This window comes from Poecilia formosa, unplaced genomic scaffold (genome assembly GCF_000485575.1).
Source record: "Poecilia formosa unplaced genomic scaffold, Poecilia_formosa-5.1.2 Scaffold46, whole genome shotgun sequence".
NCBI classification, from domain to species: Eukaryota; Metazoa; Chordata; class Actinopteri; order Cyprinodontiformes; family Poeciliidae; genus Poecilia; species Poecilia formosa.
Genome location: NW_006799985.1, coordinates 2,216,291 through 2,230,168, shown reverse-complemented (window position 1 = coordinate 2,230,168; position 13,878 = coordinate 2,216,291). Strand labels below are relative to the sequence as shown.

At 41.7% G+C, this 13,878-nt stretch overlaps 1 protein-coding gene and 2 long non-coding RNA genes across 3 annotated transcripts; 2 read left to right on the top strand and 1 right to left on the bottom strand.

Moving 5' to 3' along the window:
* Positions 1-558: 558 nt before the first annotated feature.
* On the bottom strand, positions 559-4,253 carry irx5a (iroquois homeobox 5a). Its single transcript, XM_007552193.2, has 3 exons — positions 3,491-4,253; positions 2,248-2,653; positions 559-1,605 (listed from the first exon to the last, which is right to left on the bottom strand). Exons 1-3 carry the CDS (start codon positions 3,731-3,733, stop codon positions 896-898), a joined length of 1,359 nt encoding a protein of 452 aa, XP_007552255.1. The 5' UTR covers positions 3,734-4,253; the 3' UTR covers positions 559-895.
* Positions 4,254-5,375: 1,122 nt separating this feature from the next.
* Positions 5,376-10,420, top strand: LOC103138093 (uncharacterized). Its single transcript, XR_476215.2, has 2 exons — positions 5,376-6,042; positions 6,903-10,420. It is a non-coding gene; the product is annotated as an uncharacterized LOC103138093 (long non-coding RNA).
* A 163-nt stretch (positions 10,421-10,583) lies between these two features.
* LOC103138092 (uncharacterized) lies at positions 10,584-12,571 on the top strand. The gene is made up of 2 exons (XR_001662114.1): positions 10,584-10,769; positions 11,246-12,571. It is a non-coding gene; the product is annotated as an uncharacterized LOC103138092 (long non-coding RNA).
* The last annotated feature ends 1,307 nt before the right edge of the window (positions 12,572-13,878 follow it).

Below are 13,878 nucleotides of genomic sequence, written 5' to 3'. Positions count from 1 at the left end.
CTTGCACACACTCATAATATGTTTCTGTGTCTGCTGCCTGCATGGCAACGTTCTGCAGAGTTTCACATCCAACGCGCAATTTAAAAAAAAAAAAAAGAAAAAAAAGAGAGAGAGACTCGATTAATGATATATAATGGGCCAGTATGTTTTAAATGCATGGTCGCGTCCCTTTTAAACAGCTTTGCCACGCCTTAGAAAATAGTAATGAGGTCTAAATTTGGCATAAAATCCTGCTCATTACCGGAGTTCAGCACCTGATTGCTCTGGGTAGAACACGAAAAGGTAATTGGGTTAAATGGCTGCGCTTTGCTGCTGTTGTTATGTCAACATCCACTTTTAGAAACGCGCGCAAGAAAAAAAGAGACATTGAAAATAATTGAAGGATTGAGTGGAATTTGACCTAATAAAATTAAAATCATAAAAACAAAACTCCCAAAAACTGCCTGTGTGTTGTGAGACTAATGACCTTTAGACCATCTGTCATCGTGCAAAATGCAAGTAAACAAACCAAGCAACATCAGCTGTTCCACCAAATAACCTCTGCACAAGTGTGTAGTTTTTTTTTTCTCCATAATTTACTTCAAAGATAGCGTGTTGTCCATTTTAAATACAAAAAGCTACATTAAATATACATGTTAGTCTTTCATACAAATAGGCGGCTGCAGCAATTAAGACCATTCTTGTTACATTTTTTTTAGGATTAACCATTCAGAAACTAAAAATTCTTTTGAAGATAAGCATTTACTCAGAAAATAACCATATTCTCAGAATTTGCTTCAGCATTCTTCTTGTTCGTTTTTTTTTCCTTGTTTTTTTTTGTTGTTTTTTTTTTCAATGCAACCACAAAAAAATAAAATAAATAGAAGTCCGTGGTGAAGTGGAAAATATTCAGGTATTAAATATTTGACATACCTTTCTTTAGTTCATAAGGGGAGTCTTTACAAAGATCTACCTGCGTTTGGCCTCTGACTTTCTGGCTCTCCCTTACCAAGGCCTCTGCTCTATTTAACACAGTCTGGTTTAATCCATTGAAATGTGCCGTGGAGCCCGTGGTCACCGAGCCGTGGTTACTGTGAAGGGGTCCAAAGCTGCCACCATAGTTCGTGTAGCCGGGGTAGAAGGGGGAGGTGTAGTACAGAGGCCTGGATAGGACCGTGCTGTTGGGGAGCGGGCACTGGGGGGAGGACCGGGACGGAGAGGCGTTGGTGCCCAGCACTGCGCTCTGACCCAAGCCGGGGCACGCCTGCTGCGCGTCGCCGCTTCCCTTACACCTGTCTGAAGACGTCGCGATCTCCGCCAATGACCAAAGTTTGGGTTTAGGGGCTGAAGGGGGCGAGTGGATAACAGAGGTCACGTTGCTGGTCACCGTATTCTGCGGGTGGCTCAAATCGGACGGTTTGTCTTGCGTCGCGCCGGCCTGGTTCCCCCGGGGCACCGCTGGTGGAGACGAGGTGGTCGGCTTGGCTGAGTCCGGCAGCAGCTCCGTAGTCCGCTCCTCCTGCCCTTTTAACTCCGAGTCGCTCAGGAGGGGATCCGTCTCTTTACCATGGCTCTCTTCTTTAAATCTGTCACAGCCAATGTCCCCTGGGTTCAGTAGTTTGTGATCTGAAGCGCAAATAAAGAAAGGAATCATTGCCAAATAATCGCAACAGCGCATTACTGGTGGAACTGAAAAAAAAAAAAAAGTATTTTAGGTGATCATGAGGCAAAAGAAAAAAAAAACTACTCTGTACTAAAATATCACATTTAAGCAAAACTACATTCGTTTTACTGCGCTTATAAAGTTCCTCATAAATAAGTGCACTAGACTAAAAAAGCGGAATTACTTCATAATTACAATAATTAAAGATTGTTAACATTACCATGCGATTTTTAAAAAATATATACCTTTATATTTTCCATTTGATGCATTAGAATTATAATGGGGTTCAGCAGAAATAATCAGAGTAAAAGCACTTTCACTTGAATTCCCAGCCCACTTCAGCATTTGCATCCTTATTATGCCGTTAAAGATAAATTGACTGCTAAACACTGCGCGTCCCCAGCAATTTCAGCCAATGAAAAGTCAAACGAGGGGACTTCAAGGTGATTATTATTTAAAGCAATTGTCTCATTATAAATTATACACCACCATTAACCAGCAATCAATTTTGCGCCTTGAGTGGAAACGACTGCGATGAAAAATTGATGATTTTTTTTTTTGCCCCCTTTTTTTTCTTTCTTTTTTTCCCCCCCTGCAACACCGACCTGCCTCCGTGTCTGTGGAGTCCCCCTTGTCAAGAGGCTTGTTTGGCTCGTCGTCGTCATTTTTCTCCAAGTCGATGTTCTCGTCCTCCTCCTCGTCCTCGCTCCGGTTCCGGGGGGTCCAGGTCATCTTGTTCTCCTTCTTTAGCCTCCTCCTGGCGTTAGCGAACCAGGTGGACACCTGTGTGAGGGTCATTTTGGTGATGATGGCCAGCATGATCTTCTCCCCTTTAGTTGGATATGGGTTCTTTCGGTGCTCGTTGAGCCAAGCCTTCAGGGTGGCGGTGGCGTCCCGCGTTGCGTTCTTGCGGTATGCGGGGTCACCGTAAGGGTAGGTGCCCAGGGGCGCCGCATAAGGGTGGTATCCAATAGAACCAGCCATTCCCGTTGTGTGATCGTAGGGAGAACTCTGGAATAAGAACAAAAAATATTAGTGAATGCACAAATATTTTGAAACTTGACTTATTTTCTAAACAATTGCAAAAAAAAAAAAAAAATCAGAAGTAAACACACACGCACATGCGCGTGCACTGTAAAACAAACGCGCATGATGACGCACATGCCTTAAATTCAGTAAAATGTTTATAGAGTTGTGGGTAACTTTTATGTCTTAAATGATGTCTGATCATTTACTTTCCTGTTTTATTTTTGTCGCAACACATAGGTACGAAATATTTGCTGGACAAACTATTGAACAAGTATAAAACGACCTATAATATAGTCCTTATAATAATTCTATTATCTTAATTTTCATGTGCCTTTTTTGTTGTTGTTATTTGGTCTTTAAAGACGGTTTGAGAACTTATCTCATGGGGGAAAAACAACAACAAGGAGATTCAAAATCAAAACGGCAAATCTAATTTTTATTGCAGCTGGGGTTGAATTCCGCAGCTGACGCAGTTAATAAGCTTATAAAAACAAATAGTGACCCATAAGCTCCAATCATATGGCGCTTCTGCACTCTGTCGTGCAGGGTGAATTCAGGGTAGTGTTTCTCCTTTTTAGATAAAAAATACAGACGCACACACACACACACACACACACACACACAAATTACAAATTTGATATATAATTATATATATATACTTACTTGCGGGAAACTCCTGAAAATGTAGTTTTTTTTTTTTTTTTACTTTAACAAACACAACCTCTTGCTTCGATTAAGCAGAACCCTTACACTTTTTTTTCACTTCTGATTCGCTTTCTGCGCTCTCTCTGGATCAATAATCACCTTTAATTTACTCACCACGTATGAGGTGAAAGTGGCAGCCGCAGCCGCGTCCGCGCTGTACGGTAAGTGGGAGTTATAGCCCGGAGAGGCGCTGGTGAACGCGGTAGATCCGGCATAGGGCGCAAACGCGGATCCCGAAGAGGACCTCCCAAGCTCCTCGGTTCTGGGTCCCGATATGACGCTGGTGCTGTACGCGGGGCAAGAGTACAGGGCTAAAGAGGCGGACGGCTGGTACAAGTAGCCCTGAGGATACGCCATGCTGGAGCCCCGAGAGTGTGAAGCCACTTAAACTTGCGCACTTTCCCCCCGCTTTTTTTGTGTGTGTCTTCTCATGCGCTGCTGCTGGAGCGCATATGAGCTACGTGTATGCAGACCCCGATGTCTGTCCTCTTCTTGCAAATGACAGCGCAGAAATCAAAAAGTGAACTGCCGAAATTAAAAAAAAAAAAAAAAAAAAAAGAAGCGGATTATTTTTGGTCGCTGCCAGCCAGCCAGCCAGCCAGCCAGCCTCTGTCCGTCGGAAGAGTTCACAGTCTGCTGCTCCTTTATCTGAGTTGCACCGTCGCTCTCATGCCTGTGCAGAAGTTTTATTTTTTTTATTTTTTCCCGTCGGACGGGGGGCTTTGCTTGGGAAAACGTCCTGCCAAGATGCTAAGTTGGAAATTGAGGATCCTGACGCCTACTACGCTGCGCAGCACGCTCCTCCTCGCGGGGTGTAGTCACAGAAGGGAAAGGCAAGCTTATGCTGGGTAACCACAACCCCTGTCCAAACCCATGCACACTCTCTCTCTCTCTCTCTCTCTCTCTCTTTCTCTCTCTCTTCCTCACCCCCTCCCTTCTCTCGCGTTAACTAACAAGCCTTCTCATTCTCAATTTCTCTATTTTTCCCGTTTTTAACAAGCCTCGTTGCAGTGAGCCTCAAGTGCGCCTGGCAGCCCCCCTTTTTGGACGGCGACGTCATGCGAGTCTATCAACTCTCAACTTTCCTCCCCTTTCTCCCAAATACGAAGTCCTTACTTTCACACTTGATCAACAACAAATCGGCTGTTGTATGCAGGAGATGTGGGCTTGCAAGATACCGCCAGGAACGAAAAAAAAAAGGCGCCTCGCTGCAGCGATCGCTTTCTTTGTGCGTAAAGAAAAAGAAAACGCGTGTTTCCCCCCCAGTCCCCCCTCCATATTTCGTGCGCTAAACGAGCAGACAGATGCTGTTCGATCTCTGCGCGCATTGTGTTCACATCCGCGTCTGTGGAGGGAGTTTGGGGTGGTTCAAATGGATTATTGCAATTGTCGGCTTTCTTAAACGCCAGCTGAGGTGTTGCGCTTGTAAGAAAAGTGAGAGTAAAACGGCGCAAACTCTTCCAGACCGAGAAGAAGCAACTTTTTTCCCTCGGAACATTTTTTCCCCCCTGTAAATTTAAGAATACAAATCACCGTCATCATTTTTTTTTTCAATCGAAGAGGGACATTCGTGGCTTGTTCTTAATAATAAACTTCGACAGATTTAACTGAGACGGAGACTAAATAGTTTTTGCAATGGATCCTGGAATAAACCAGACCCATAAGCGCTCTCAGAAAGTCGTAAACCCTGAAGCCGCGGCAGATTAGTGCCAACTACGCCAAATCCGCCTGGACTAGAGGGTGTAATCTCATTTGATCTCAGCAGATATATTTCTATTCTGAAATGCAGGATGGCAATAAATAGAATGCAACAGATGCTGGAACTTTTATTTTTATTTCAATTATGACAGACCCTTTACAGGGAGTTAAATGATATATTAAGCTGTAATAATAATATAAAGATAACACCATTATTATTATTATTATTATTATTATTATTATTTATTGTTGTTGTTATTAATATTATTTATTATTAAGGATTATTCCGTTTTTATAGTGATTTAATAATTTAAGTTAAAGTTTAAATAATTTGGTGACTGGCTGCAGCTGAAGTCTCAGATGAGCCGAAAGGGATCGCTGTAGGCGCTGCTAAAGAGTGTGTGCACACACTCTGTCACGTGCTTCTTACGCTCTGAAACCCCTCCAGAGAGCAAAGAGTGATGACGGCGTTACACAGTGCGAGCACACTCAGACTTTAGACAGGAGAGTCACAGAAAGGAGAGGAGAAAAGGGAGAGAGAAGGATGGACGCAGGAAGCGGCCTCTACATGACAGGCTGATGAGATGAAACTGATATGATAGACCTGCTCAGAGAGTCCGCTTCAAATCGGAACTTTCTCTAAGAGTTTTTAAAAGTCTCTTCTTTTTTTTTTTTCAAATATTTGTCATGTAAAATGCAACTTAATTAGTAAAATGGGAGCATGTTTCTTTATTAGAAGCTCTTTTTTTAGTGAACAAATATTATTATTTTTTTATTTTATTTTATCGTATTTAGTAAGATGTGTGTTGTAAGAGTTAGAGAGTGTGTGTCTTGCTGTCTTGATGCGTTTTGTTTCAGAGTCGGCTCCCTGAAGTCAGAGCCATGATTTGAAGATCCCAGCGCCTTTAATAGGAGCGGGGTTACAGCAGCTGCCACCGCCTCTCAGCACCGCGCAGATAAAGGAGGAGGTAAGTAGCGTCTTCCCTTTTTTTTTTTTTCCTGATGAGTGAAAGTGGGATGTCATCTTGGGTTTTCATTGTTTTTTTTTTTGTTTTTGTTTTTTTTTTCATTTTGACTTTTTCGCCATCTCTTCCTTCCTCTTGAAAGAATTACACCGCATTTTTATTTTCTTTGACGCATGAAAACGGCTTTTCTTGGCTAAGAAGAAGCGAGTGAAAGATAGTGTGTGCCACTTAAAATGCCTGAGGGAGCAACTGTAATCTAAATTGGATATAGAGGCTATTATTACACAACATTATGCATTGTGGCGGACTAATTGCGTGGCTGGATGAAGTTAAACAGTCATTTGTGTCGAGTGGCGGACAGGTTTCTGGAGCGCAAGGTCAGTTTGCGCTGCTCCCCAAAGCCTTAAGTGGTGTACAGGAAAAAGGGGGAAAAAATGCTTGAAGTATTCATGGGATTTTTAACCATCCTAAATCTGTGTCCTAAACCGATTAGTTGACACCAATTTTTCTTTGATGTATTAGCTGAGGGCTTTTGCCACTTGGAATCCCATTGAAATTCAAAACAGTTTTCGCTCCAAATGCTTTAGGGAGATCTGCGGCAAATAATGGATGTAATTTATTTTTGACCTTGCATTTTTTTTTTCCAAGGGTTATTAAATGATTAAACATACATGCACTCTGCATGCTGACTAAACCTGAATTAAGAAAATGTTAGCTACTGTTCTCAGTAGTGTGTTGGATTTTTAGATGCGGTCTGTTTTCATTTAAAAAGTGTTTTTCTTTTGTTACCTAACAAAACTGTAAATTTTTGTATTTTTTTTTTTTAAATTGTACTGACTGTGTTTTGTTTGAAATCCATTCAGATCCATGATGTGGACGTCTTCTCAAGTCACCAAGCAATGAACACACACTCCTTCAGGCTCCAAACACACCACAAACACACTTCATTTTCATTTACTTGACTTAATTGTCAGTAATTGCCTCCTTCCTCATTTTTGTGAATGCTTTTTATGAATGACCACTTTGTAATTATCAAATCAGTTTGTGTTGTGAAACAGAAGAACAAAAACAAACAAACAAATGATCTGGAACCCGATGAGCTGATATGAGTTTTAAGGGCAACAAGTTTGTTTTCTCTGTACTTCTTCAGTGACTTAAATGAAGATGCATGGTGTGAGAGTGAGTGTGTGTTTCCTCTTGATGGGGTTTCTGTACCCGTGCACATCTCACCCTCACTGCCCACAATCCCCCCGCCAAGCTGAATGGCAGACCTCTGGATTGGCTAAGTGATGAAATGATGACCCCATTATGAGAAGTGATTCCAAAATGAGAGGTATCAGACAAAGACTGCACACCCCTCTCTGTCTCCCTCTCTCTCTGTTTAGCTGCAGCACCGTCCTCCAGCAGCAGCCTGCCAGCTGAGCAGATGATGATTGATTTGCCTGAGAAGGATCACAGGAAGCAACCATTGATTTCTTTTTTTTTTCTTTCTTTTTCTTCTTTTGGTGTTTTATTAGAAATATTTATTTACCCCTGTATCTGTGGGGCGTATCAAGATTCACTTTGTATGGCAGAAGCTATAAGTGGGATAATTCACACTTCTTCATCTGAAGATGGACGACCTGAAGTTCTGTATTCCTTCAGAAATGAGTCAATAGACTCACCGAGTAAATGAATATTGATTGAATAATGCCTGAGTGTGAATATGAGCTCTTGCAGTGACCCTTCCTTCAGACTTAACTACAGGCATCCTTAGTGATGCCAAAACTTTACAACAACGTATCTTATGAAGGGACAGCTAAAAAAAATCTTTAATAGTACATTTATTTCAGAAATACATTTTAAAAAGTGAGTATTATATTATTAGTATTCATTGTTATTCATTGGATATGTTCCAGGCAGTTAATTCTGTTAATTTTGATAATTATAGCTTGCACCTAAATAAAAACCTAAAATTAAATTTATCCAAAAATTCATATTGGAAATACCAATTAAATGTAATTAATGTATTTTTTTTCTTCACAGTTCTCTCAAGGTAGAGCTTGAGACAGACTTTCTTCTGTCACACTTTTTCCTTCCACTGAACTTTTCAGTAATATGTTTGGATACAGCTAATAGTGAAGAATTACCCTCTTTAGAAATGGCTTGATGTAGATCACCTGTTTGCTGTCAGTGCTTATCTGCTACATATGTATGTTAAATTAGCTGAAGTCCTTTTGTGGGCCATACCATACCTATAAAATAATATTTCTGTATTCTTTTATTTTTTTTTGCTTGTTGTGTAATAATATAATTGTCTGCAAGACTAAATTTTGGGTTTTAGCTGTAAGCTGTAATCACCAACATGACCAGAATTGATTCAAATGTATTAATTTGTGTTTTTTTTATCTATATAATTACTGTTTACTTTTTTAAAATTGAATTACTGAGATAAATAACTTTCTAAAAAAAGTTTTATATACGAACTTCGAGACACACCTGTACACTACAGCTGGAAACCAAAGAAGAAGAAAAACATGAACAGTTATTCCCCCGTCTCTCTGGTAGTACTTGTTTGTTTCGGCTTAATTGATCCAACCAGAAGTAGTTTGTTTTGAAGATGCCATCAGGTAATAATTCCATTCTACCTTAAAGCTCATGAGATGCGCAGGAAGGAGGAAAGTGTGTTGCTTCACAAAACGTAAGGCGATACAATGTGCAAATCCAATGAGTGCCAAAACACTGAAACCACAGTGTGGGAGCAGTGTCCCAGATATTTGCTCTGACTTAATCCAATTGAAATAGTATGAGTGAGTTGCAGGGGCTCCCAGGTCTGTTTCTTGCTTATGTATGTGATGCATAATAGAAGTTGACGAGGTTGGTGATAGATCACAGCCCAGGTAATGTAAACACATTAATCCCTCAGGGTTCATGTGCATGTTCTTTCTCTTGTTTGCTTTCTTCTATCTGCCTCTCCTTATACCGACAACCCCCCCCCACCCGCCCCTCTGCAGACCCACCTCAACTCCAACCCACCTACCTCAGCCCTACCTCCACCTCCACTACCCCTCCCCTCCACACACCCCCACCAACTCCCCAGTGTTCATCATCTTCCCTAAATGCGTTAGTGGAGCACAAACCAGAAGCAGCCTTAATCTGTCAACATGCCCTTTAATTGGAAGGAGAAAACAACACGTGCTCCTGGTTGTGCCATTCCTAAGTGCACATGCCAAAGAAATACAGCAGTCACGGAAGAAGTGATCCCGGGAGAGTGGGGCATAATTAAAAGTATCTTTTAATAGGCTTGTAATGCTGAGCCTGACTCTTGTTGCCCTAAGTAGAGTGCAAAAATCTGTGGCTGGAGACGGACATGCGAAGGGGGCTTCTCGAAGGGAGCCTGTAAACGATACACTGCCTCCACCGTCATCAGACATGCTGTCTCCACCTGAGTCACCGCGCTGAGGACAACAGCCACTTTCAGCCCCTGCTGCGGACACGTCGGCTCACCAGCTAACCGTGTTCCTTTGTTCTCCGAATGAGAGATTCTCCTCCACAACACATCAGCTCTCCGGCTCCCCGTCCCCCGTGTCGCTTTGCCAACTTCTGCTCTACCTCCAACTCACAACACCAGTGGGGAGTGAGAACTGGGATTAAGGGGTTGATTTTGGGCCTGCTACACTGTAATCAAATGAGACTGCTTAGGGGAGAGGAGGAGAAGGAGGAGGTGGAGTATTATGTTCTGTAACGCATTCCACTGCAGCTGTTTTTTGTTTTTTTTTGTTTTGTTTTGTTTTTGTCAGGGCAGACTTTGATGCCGTATCCCCTTACCTTTGTAGTCCCGGTAGCCATGTTTCATAAACACAGAATAGGAAACATCCTCGGCGTTAGAAATGTAGATTGCCGCTTTCCTCTCCGCCACTCTGCATTCCGCACGTGCCCGGTCGCATTCTCCGTCTCCCAGCACCGGGGTATTAAGTTTCGTCTCCCCTGCCTCTGATACATTTAAACATCTCACAATCAGCCCCAGTGATTTAGAGTGTCATGTATAATCTGTGGCAACAACAATGCCAGCTTCGCTTCATATCCTTGTAAGTGCCGTATTTTTATTTTATTTTATTTTTTTTTCACTTTTTTTATTTTCCATTTCAGGACAGCTGTACTTGCTAAAACACTTAATTCATTGAAGCCGAGAAGCTAGCGTTAGAGCAATTTCGAATTTGTCTTCACGATTGAGGATATTATATTAATACCGAGCTCCTCATTCTGTAGAGTACCCTCTTGCTTTGTATTATCACACAGGGAATTGTCTGGTCTCACTTCTCTTTGTAGTTAACTGAAACCCTCCATGGGATTGAGTGTAATTGTATTTCTAAATCTAACTCATTAAAAGCCAAACTCTTCAGTTCTCCTGCCCACATATCATATTTTTGTCTCACTGCAGTCTTTACGTTATTCCGTACTCTCATGAGAGTACTTTCACACATGATTTAATATTTAAATGTCAGTCCTGTGAATCATTTAAAATAATTCAATTATCCTCCACATGAGTTTTTTTTTTTTTTTTTTTGACAAGGTACAGTCTTCTTTTTTTTCTTTTTACCCGTCAGAAATGTTCTCTGTTGTCTTCTTCTGTTTTGTCCAACGTCTGACACACTGCCCTGGGTGATTGAACCAGATGTGGAAATCCAAAGAGGAGATGCTCCCCCTAATACCTGACACCTGGTGCAGATTTGGAAGGGATTGCACTGCAGGTACTGCCTTACCTTTTCACCAATCCCTAAAAGTCCCTGAGGTATTTCCTTTCCTGTCCGGGGCCGTGTTTGTCTCTGCTCTGCTTTGCCACCCAGCTATCCTGCCTGTGTCAGTCGGCCCCTGTGTGTTGGGATTAGGGGGAGAGGGTGTTGAAATATGAAGCCTATCATCCGTTAGATACATGCAGTTCTGATTTGTCCGGATATTTGTTTGGCCTAAAAGATTTCAGGAGGATTAATACGTTTCTCAGCTGTATCCCAGGCTTTCAGGGGTTTAAATAATACTTTGTAGGTGAGGTAGATTTGAAAATGTAATAGAAAGCTACTCATTTTACAACTATTAATGTCTTTAAACAGTGAACACAAGAGAAATTAAATATCATGTGTATTTCAATTTGATTGTACTAGGCAAAGCAGCTGCTGTGAATATTTACCTATTTCCCCAACTTTCTGTGTTCTGTTGTACGTTTCTCCAGTTACACCAACACCCTGGATCGGGAGATGATTTAAAACCAAATGTGTTGTTTTCTGGAGTTCCTTCTCATCTGCAGGCTGCGCTGGGACAGAACAAAAAGCCAACATCAACACATAAAGGACATCAAATCCTGGCAACCCTGTGATATCTGAGCTAGGTGATCACAATGCACCTTCGTGTCATCTGACCCGGAAATGGGCAGGCATTATTTGGACCGAGTTGGAACATTATGCTCAAGAGCTGCAAAACAGACCAGATACAGCTAGAGGTGCAGCGCCGTGCATGTTTAGTCATGTTATCACCAAAATGTCAATGTGTTTCACTGGGATTTCTTATGATAGACCAATACAAAGAAAGAAAATAATACATAATTTTAAAAATATTTCACTTAGAAAATCTAACACATATGCCATATGTATATTTGCATTTAGCTGCCTGAGTCAGCTCTTTGTAGAACCACATTTTGCTGCAGTTTTCAGTGCAACTCTTTTGGAGAATGGCTCCACCTGCCCTCTCTGTCAACAGAAAGCAATTTTTTGCCAATTTCTCTTTGCAGTTTAATCGCGCTCGTTTTGGAGCATCAGCCATTTTGACGTCGCAAACACTGCCAATTTACTTTTGAGCTGGATTTTGGCAAGAACATGCAAAACCTGAATGCATAGGATTTAAATTATTTATTTGTAGGTCCAGGTGTATGTTTAGGGTCATGATCTATTTGGAAAATGAACTTCAGCCCAGCCTCAAGCCATTATGGGGTAGGGTGTTTTGTTCCACCTAACGAGTCAAAAATGAATGACGTTGGTTTCATCTGACCAAAGCACCTTCTATTCAAAGCCTGTTATGTGACTTCATGCAGGGTTCTTTCCACAAAGGATTTCTTTCTGTTATTCCTTGTTAGTGTTTGTACTTTTCAAGCATACAACTAATAGTTTCCCTGTCAGTGGATTATCCCTCCTGAGCTGTTGATCTCTGTTACTCATCCAGAGAAACCATAAACCTTTTGCTGCTTTTGATTAAAGTTTCCCTTGCCAGGCTTTTTAAATTTAGGAGTATGGCCATCTTTTGTTAGGGAAACAGTTATGCCGCCCTCTCCGAGATTTCCAGATCTTGGGAAATTGTTTTATTTCATAATCTTGCTTTAAGCTTCTCCCTTTTAGCTGACCCTTTAAATTTAGGGTAATCTAATTAAAGAAGACTGAATGCAAACGAATGCCACACTCTTTTGATTTTCACTTGGAAAACAATAGGAAAGCACAAAAATCCCTTGTTCTTTCCTTGTACTGTGTGTTGATCTTTCACATAAACATCCAATAAAATATATTCATTCTATTTGTAAAGTGCAAAAATGTACAAATAACTTTTGCAAGACCCTGAAACTCTTTTGAGCAGCACATTTTGAATCATTTTAGACAAAAACAGAAAATCTGGAACTGTAGTATAATATTATAACTTAAAAAATGATTAAAGTAGATGAAATGTTGAAGGCACAGCGTAATAATGTATCAATTTCTGCCTGATAGAGAGATATATTTTGCATCAGCGAAGCACATTCAAGTTCTCACTCGCTGAGCTTTCCAAGCGCACTGTTTATGTTGACACATGCAACTCTCTTCCTGATGCAAATCCAATCTAAACATTAAGCAGAGGTAAGGCAAGCGTGGCCCATAAAGGCTGAGAGCTCCAAACACTTTGAACAGACAACTATCACTAATCACTCCCAGAGCAGTGCGGCGTGTAATTACTCTGCCAAACGTTTGCCTTTCACAGCTTAGCACCGGGAGCCCTGACCCCGTCTTTCCTCACCGCCGTGCATGTGGAAGCCTTGTGCCCCCGCCGCACACCCACCTCACCCCCACCACCCCTCTTTTCCCTGCACTGAAAGAGAAGGCAAGCTGAGCCTCCCTCTCAGTATTTCGAGGAAGAGTGGTGGAGGAAGGAGAAAGGGAGAAACACTGGGAGGGAGAGGGCCCGAGGTTGGTGCTTCCGGCTTTGTGGGAGCCCGTTTAAATGGGCTTTGAAACCCTAGCCATCCGGAGATCAGAAATAGCCTTATTGACTGCGAGGGCCCAGAAGTTACTGAGCACGCAGTGTTCTAAGAGTTCACCCTTCCTGGCTGCTCCAAATGGCAGGAGGGGGCATGCAAGCCAACCAAAGACTCAGGACATTAATTTTTATATAAGGAGAAAAATAGTATTTTTCTTGCTATTTTTAAATGACTCAAGGCTGTACTTTTCTGATTTTCTTGCGTTTTGTTTCCCCCCCCTCCTGCCTCTGCCTTATTTATTGATATTAGCTATGCGGCTGTCATTCTGCAATGTGATCTGTCCTTTTTCTGGGTGAATGCTGATAAGATGACACAATGCAAATATGAAGCAGGAGAGGAGCCACCTTGGCAAGCAGGTATTGCATGTGCAGGGGCTGGCATCCCCATAATGACTATTAGGTGAATTTCACAGCCTGCTTCTGATGTCTAGCAATGACAGGGGGCCTTTAGAAAAGGATGGACAAGCCTCTGCCCATCCTTAAACCCCCAGACACACACAGGCTCATAAATACATCCACCCAGAGGAATAAACAGACAGAACAATATCTATGGATTCTAATGTGATGATGCTACTTGCTCCTGAGTAAAAA

Coding starts and splice junctions, on each gene's coding strand:
- irx5a (XM_007552193.2), bottom strand. CDS start 3,733: ATGGCGTATCCTCAGGGCTACTTGTACCAGCCGTCCGCCTCTTTAGCC. Junction 2,654..3,490: donor CCACTTTCACCTCATACGTG/GTGAGTAAATTA, acceptor TTCTTATTCCAG/AGTTCTCCCTACGATCACAC. Junction 1,606..2,247: donor CTCCACAGACACGGAGGCAG/GTCGGTGTTGCA, acceptor TTTGCGCTTCAG/ATCACAAACTACTGAACCCA.